We start from the raw sequence: 7,088 nt of genomic DNA, 5'->3' as shown, positions 1-7,088 counted from the left end.
CTGCCCTACCCTCTCCCGGAGGAGCGGGATGCCGTCGGTTCTCTCCCGCAGCAGCCTCGGAGAAGATCCTGAATTTTCTATCATTCGCGGCATAGGCATTTCTTTTGCTTTTTTCCCTTTTCAATTCCTGTTTAAAGCCGTAACACCCGGATCTTTAATTTTGCATTGCCCCGGATGCATTTCTATCGTAAATTTTCTTACGGCTTCCTAACTCCATCGTTATGAGTTTTTTAAAGACTGCCTCCACTCCACTCGGTTCTGTATGGTAATTACTCTCCTTTTATTGCTGATTAGATCAAACGTATTACCACCGTCGCCTATCACGATGTTTGGTTTATTGTCTCCTGGGATCGGGGTTGGTGGTGATGGGAGTTTTTCTAAAGGGGAGAAGATTCGGCTCGATTTCTCCAGCCAGGAAGCTGCGTGTGCGCCGGCTCTCCCGAGATGTCCGCAAAGTGGGGCCCAGCGGCTTCCAAAAGTCCTGGTTTCTCTGGCGAGAGGAATGAGCCTCCTCTTTTTTGGTCTAACGAAACCTGTCAGCCTTTTCAGCTGCGGTCTGCTTGCAGCTTCCCTTTTTCAAATATTCATAAGCATAATGAACGGCAGCAGCGGCTCGATCTAAAGCAGATGTCCTGTGCTTTGGACTTAGAACCAGTCTTTTCCCTCCAGGGCCAGGCACTGGTTGGGTCATCTCGTTGGTTTTTTCCCCCCAATTCTTTGGATTCTCCTGGATTCAGAAGGAAGTTGGCGCCGAAGGGTGGGTATGGGAGGACACAGAGGAAGGGGCAGGGGGGTAGCCCAAATGGTAGCAGAAACTGGTGGGGAAGGAGAGCTGTCAGAGGCCTCTTGGGAGCCGGGTGCCCAGCTCAGGAGCCCCGGCGCCTAATGCGCGTGAGTCCATAAATATCACCACAATAGATACTATAAATATAAATACAGGGAAACACTTCAAATCAGTCCAGCGCTTTTTTCTCGGCCCCTTCTTTATTGTTGGTCCGGGAGTAAGGCTCGAAGGCCGAGGAGCTCAGGTATCGAGCGGAGAGTTCTTGTAAATTCCCGGCCAGTGAACCGGCCATTGTCAACGGGGCGGAGGAAAGGCGGCTGGCGACGGAGCCGAGCAGCGAGGGCACGGGCAAGCTGAAGAGGCCGTGGCCGGCGGCCGGTGCGCCCGCGTGCAGTCCCCCGGGCCCGGTGGGCCCCGGGCCGGGAGCGCCGCCCACAGCTGCCGGGTGCGGGGACGCGGCGCCGGCGGGACCCGGGGCGGCGGCGGCGGCGGCGGCCGAGCCCGCAGCGGCGCCCGCGCCCAGGGCCGGCAGACTGGGCCCGCGGAGCGCGGAGCCGAGCGCGCCCGTGGCGCAGGGCGGCAGCAGCGCCGGCAGGCCTGGCGGCGACAGCAGGCGGCCCTGCTCCAGCAGCCGCAGCACGCTGCACGTGGCCGCGGTCTCTGACACCACCGAGCGCAGCTCCGAGTCCTTGCCCTGGTCCTTCTTCTGCTTCGTGCGCCGGTTCTGGAACCAGACCTTCACCTGCGCGCCGGCCGCGGGGAGGGTGGGAGAGAGGGAGACGAGCGTCAAGGAGAGCGGGCTCCCGAGGCGCCAGGACTCCGGGGGGGCTTCCCCCAACTCCAGCCAAAGCCCCGATCCCAACCCCAAGCTGGAGCCGGAGAAGTCGGGCCCGGGAGCAGCGGGGCAAGGGCGGGGGGCGGGGGGCGGGGGGCGGGGGGCGGGGGGCGGGGGGCGGGGGGCGGGGGGCGGGGTGGGGGGTTGGGGGGGACAAGGGCCGCCAAGAGGGAGACACAGCTCCCACAGGCTGCGCTTCCGGGTGGGTCATGGAAGCAGGCCTAGGCCGTCCGCGGTTACAAACAACAAAGAAATAAAAATGTCCATGACCCTAACTGGAAGTTCAGAAGTTATTTCACTGGGCCACCGCACTACTCGCAGGGGGACTGTGGATCAGCGCTGCGTAAAGGCCCGTTTTTTCCAGGAGAAGGTGTAAGGCCTAAAGGGAAGTAGGAAGTGAGCGTGCATGGGAAGGAGTATTGCCCTGCCTTTCAGGACCCAAGCCCCTGGCCATAACCGGCTCGAATTTAGCTCCAGCACCACTAATTCTGTTGAAGGCTACAAGAGGCTATTTCTTGCTTGTTAGAGTCAGATGGACTATCAACTAACAGCAAGCAGGGAAGATGTCTACACATAGAATCTGTGCAGCATGCATTTTATAAGCCAAGCTTTCTCCACCTCCTCACCAGCCGCTGGACTGAAGGGTCTGAGTGATGTCCTTAATTTATAACATAACTCTGCTGCTCTCCATCATGGACTTTGGAGTCATGGGAGGAAGTCTCGAGGCTGGGGTAGACTAAGTACTCTCCATCAATCTCCACTCTTACTTCCTCTTCTCACTCTATCCCTCTTCAGGCCTAACTGGTGGCCCAGAATGGCATTTGGCGGCTCTAGGGAAAGGTTATTCTGTCCAGATTTTATAAACTAAGAGGATGGTAGCAGAAAGAGTAGGGGTAAAGCTACATGTCAACTCAAACTCAAAATGGATATCCAGTATGCTCTGTCCTTGGGTCTCAGCTCTGCCCAGATCCCATATCTAAAATGCTCCCCATCTGTTTCAGAGCTGGACACGGTAAAAGGGACTAGTCCTCAGAAAGAAATATGCCTTACCTAGGCCAAGCTGAAGCCATGCCCTGGGCAGGTCCTAAATGACCTCCACAAGGCAAAGCTCTTGGGCCCCAGAGACCTCTTGGGCCCAGAGTCCGAATGACCAGTCCCAGTAGAATATGGATTTCGACTAAAGGAGAAGACCTAAAGCACAATTGTCAGTGCTGGCTCCTAAGGGCCCAGATCTGTTTCCTATCTCATACCTCACACATCACTGGCACTGAAGGTGCCCAGAGTGGATGTTTGGGGCTGGGAATGGGGCTGAGCCCAGTTCAAGGCCAGTAAAAGCATTAAGGATCAGGGCAGCCTGGTAGGCAAAAGCAGATCTCTGGAATGTGCACCTTTTTAATCCCTGGTTGTCACCCACAGCTCTGAAACACGGTTCTTTGGTCCTAGCCCCATTCTTGCTGAATGAGCCTGGGTGCTAGGGAAGTTTACCATCTCCAGAGAGGGTGGTGCCAGGAAATCTGGCCAAAACAGGGGCAAACATAGGTTCCTCCACAAGGAGAGGCAAGCAGGGAATTCTCAAGACTAGGGTCCAAAAAGAAACCAAAAGGACAGGATTTGGGGGCCTGCTGAGCTAGGCCAAGGTGGGCAGAACATGGGCCCTGGAAGGTGTAGGGGGAAAGGGATGGCTTAGGGAAGGGAGAAAGCCTTCAGCCCTTCTTTTCCATCCTCCCCAATTCCTCTGCCTCCCGTGGGAGGCTCGGTCCAGTGTCAAGCTAGGTGGTCAGGAAGAGCTGCTAGGGCTGGCAGGGGCTGATGGGGAAGGAGGCTGATGCAGAGAGCGGTGTGCGGCCTGGTCTCTGAGTACCTGCGTCTCGGAGAGGTTGAGCTGTCTGGCGAGCTCCGTTCTCTCTCGGCCCACCACGTACTGGCAGCGCTGGAACTCCATCTCCAGGCGGTAGAGCTGCTCGGCGGTAAAGGACGTGCGTGTCCTCTTGGGCCGATCCAGGTCCAGGCCTTTGGGGAGGATGATCTCTCGGATGGACCCCTTGGCATCTGGGGAAGGGGAGATGTCAAGCATCAGAACCCACCCACCTGCTTTCCTCCATCTCCTCAGGCCGGAGCTGGCTTCAGAGCCACAGTCCGGAGGCGGATGGTGGGGGGTGGTGAGGGAAGTGGGGGTGCAGCCACAGCCGGGAAGCAAGGACCCTATGTGTGTTTGGGGATGAGGGGACTAACTCCACATAGCTGATGGGAGGGGGAATCGGTGTTGGCCTTTGTAGAGCCTTCCGGACAGGGGAGAGAAAAACAATCAAGTGGGCTGACGTTCCTTTTAGCCTGGGAGCCTCGGCGGCATGGACAGGATCCCCTATAGTTTAAGGGTCCCCGCACTGACCAGCTCAGGCCCTGCCAGCCCCTGCTCTAGAGCAGGCTGACCAGACCGTACTCCAGCGGTCCCCATCCCCATCCCGGGGTCTCCTTCCCTCCCGACGCCGGGCGGCGGAAAGAGGAGGGATTGAGCGGGAGCCTGCAGGGCCTGGCGATCGGTTGGCGGGGGCGGCGCCCGGCTGGGGCCGGAGCCGGTCCTCCCCACCGCCATCGCCGGAGCCGAGCGCACCCCGCGCGGCAGAGCGGGGTCAAGCCCAGCACTAAAACAGCATCCGCGGCCGGGCAAGCCCGCCTGGCTGCTTCTCCCAGCGGCGGCGGCGGCGGCCAGCCCGGAGCACGGCGCCGGGCCCCCTTGGCCCAGAGTGCCAACTGGCCGGGCCCTAGCAGGCGGTCCGCGACTCTTCTCCAGCGTCCGCGTCCCCTTGGGTGCCCTCGACTCGCAGGGAAAGCCCCCAAGCAGGCTCCCCGCAGTTTCTCGGATCCGCCGGAGGCAAACACGTTCTCCAGGGTTTCCTTACAGCCTTCCCGGGTCGGAGGCCGCAGCCTGGAGCCTGGGCCCGCCCGCCCAGTCCCTCGGCTCTCCCCAGCAGCCCAGCCGGCGGGGCCCCTCGAGGCTTGGAGGAATCGAGGCTCCTGGAGAGCGTGCGTCCCAGGTGGGAGTCCCTAGCGGCGGGCTGGACCCTGGCCCGGGGAGGGCCAGCAACTTTCACTTAAGTCTCAGGCGGCAGATCCACCCCGCCGGCAGGGGTAGGTGGCGGCGTGCCTCTCGGGTCCTGGAGTCGCCCCTAAAGAACGCCCCCCGCAGCAGCCCTGCCCCGTTCCTACCTCGGACCAGGATTCGGCGGCAGTAATCCGGGTCGGCTGCTGAATTGGCTTTACTTTTGTTACAATCTTCCGGGGCGCCCGACGCAGAGAAGGCGCCCTGCGGCTCCTTGAGGAAGGCGGCGGGGAGGTTCCCCTCCGCGCCCTTGCTCTCCCGGCTCTCCTTGTGCGCGTTCTTGGAGACCCGGGCAGCCTCTGCGTCCGAGTGGCACCGAACGTCCATTTTGTCTGGTTTCCCGAACATAGGAGAGGCACGAGCAACAACAACAACAAAAAAGACAAAAAAAAAAAAGGCAAGGGGGGAAAAAAAAAGCAGAGGGGGGACAAAACCCCTACAATACAGCCCTTACGCCCGGCCCGGAGAGAGGCAAGCGGCACGAATGAATGTCCCCGCGGGGCGGCCGCGGGCGGGTCAGCGGCGACCACCGAGTGGCGCGCTCGCCGAGAGGCGGCGAGTCTGGTCCAGGATCCCGGCGGAGCAGCGGCAAGGCCGCCTCGTCAGCGCCCGCGTCTTCTGAGCACGTCCAGTGTCCCCAGCTTGGCGATCAGGTAGCGAGCAGCGCAACTCCGAATTGCTGTGGCTCCCGCCTATTACTGAGACGCCGAGTTGCAGTTGTCCGACACCCGGGGGGGACGCGCACTCGCTGTTGCAATTGATTACGGGTAATTTCGCAGCCCCCACGTTTCGGTTACCTCATGAATACACTAAATTGTTTGGATAATATATCAGATCGTAATGGATGGTTTCTGTCCTTGTCCCCAATCAAGTAGGGGTTTAGCCAGTGAATAAACGGAAATGATTGGTCTTGCTTTCAGGAAACACACAATCAAAGACCCATACTTCCAGAAAAACTTTTGACAAGATTCATCCTGAATTGTTAGTACCATTAGCAGGCATTATTAACTTTCCCTTTGCCTTTGACCCGCCTGCTCACACACCGGCTGGAGGGGCTTTCTCCACACTCCACAGATAGAGCTGAATGGGGGGGCGGGGGGCAGGAGAAACAAAACCCCCTACACACCCTCAGCAGAAGAAAGCAGTCGCCTCTAGGAGGGGGGAAAAAAAGAAGGGGAAAGAAGAAAAAGTTTTCCCCAAAAGTATCCCCCCACACACTCTAAAAAGCCAAGCTTTCCTCCCAAACAACTCCTTAACACACCTCGACGCTGACAGCCATCTTAAACTGCCACCTCTCTTCATTTAGTTCCAGTTGGATTTTTTCATGCCTGCACCTCCAGCAGCCCTGAGGCAGCCCATTCAAAGGGCAGCTTTGTACTCAGAGAGTCCAGCAGGAGAGAGAGAGGGGGGGAGAGGGAGAGAGAGCCGCGAAAATCTCAACTGTGAGATCTGCTTCAAAAAAAAAAAAAAAAGTTTTCCCCTAGCTATTTCATTGTCTCTGCTACAATATCTTTGAGAAAAGCAACAGCCAGTAATCCAATAAGAGCATTGATTAGGCCACAATGATTCAATTCAAGCGCATGGCCTTGTGCAAGGAGCATGCTCCAGCCCTTCTCGTCACCTTGCCGGGGCAGAAGCCCTCTCCACGCCGCTCTCCCCATTCATTCCTTTATGGGAAATACGGAGCAAAAGGAGTGAAAGATGGCAATTATCTAATTGGACTATTAACAAACAGTCCTCTGAGTGCGGCGGTCTGGCGTGGCTCCTGGGCGGGGGAAGGGCCGTGTTCCTGCCCTCATTCACAAAGAGTGCAGGGGCCGGGGAGGAAAGGGGGTTTTTTAAAGGGAGTGGGGCGGGGAGGAGAGGAGAGGTGGGAGGTTTGGCTGAGAATTTTTCCACACAATTCCAAGAATGGGGGCGGAGGCAGGCAGGCTGGCAGGCTGGCGGGCGGGCGGGGAAGGGGAGGGGGATGGGGCGGGGGTCGCGGCGAGCCGGTGGGAGAGGGGGAAGGCAGGGGTGCGAGTGTGTGCGGTGGGCTCCGAGGGGCTTGGGCTGACAGCGAGGCCGCTCCACCCTCCCGCCGCCGCGGTCGCCGCCCAGCCGGAATCTGGCTAACTTTGGGGGCGGGGATGGCGGGGGGCCCGAAGCCCGGATCTTCGTTCTCTCCCCGGCCCCCCCACCCCGGCCCCTTCGTCCCCCAGCCTCTCTGGCCCCCAGGGAGAATCCACGCTCTGTCCGATTCCGACCTAAAGGAATCGGACGGCCTCCTCTGTCCCCGGAGGCAGACCCTGGGCTTTTACATTATTTCATTGGTTGGGGGTTGTGTGTACGAGGGTGTGTGTGTGTGTGTGTGTGTACGCGCGATTGTC

General features: G+C 59.1%; 1 protein-coding gene across 1 annotated transcript; it reads right to left on the bottom strand.

Annotated features, from left to right (window-relative positions):
* Positions 1 to 259: 259 nt before the first annotated feature.
* VAX1 (ventral anterior homeobox 1) lies at positions 260 to 5,067 on the bottom strand. Its single transcript, XM_081547382.1, has 3 exons — positions 4,827 to 5,067; positions 3,481 to 3,668; positions 260 to 1,526 (listed from the first exon to the last, which is right to left on the bottom strand). Exons 1-3 carry the CDS (start codon positions 5,065 to 5,067, stop codon positions 954 to 956), a joined length of 1,002 nt encoding a protein of 333 aa, XP_081403508.1. The 3' UTR covers positions 260 to 953.
* Between the last annotated feature and the right edge of the window lie 2,021 nt (positions 5,068 to 7,088).

This window comes from Giraffa tippelskirchi, chromosome 2, assembly GCF_054371585.1.
Source record: "Giraffa tippelskirchi isolate mGirTip1 chromosome 2, T2T-mGirTip1v1.2.pri, whole genome shotgun sequence".
In the NCBI taxonomy this organism is placed as follows: domain Eukaryota; kingdom Metazoa; phylum Chordata; class Mammalia; order Artiodactyla; family Giraffidae; genus Giraffa; species Giraffa tippelskirchi.
This window is presented reverse-complemented; position numbering and strand designations above follow the sequence as displayed.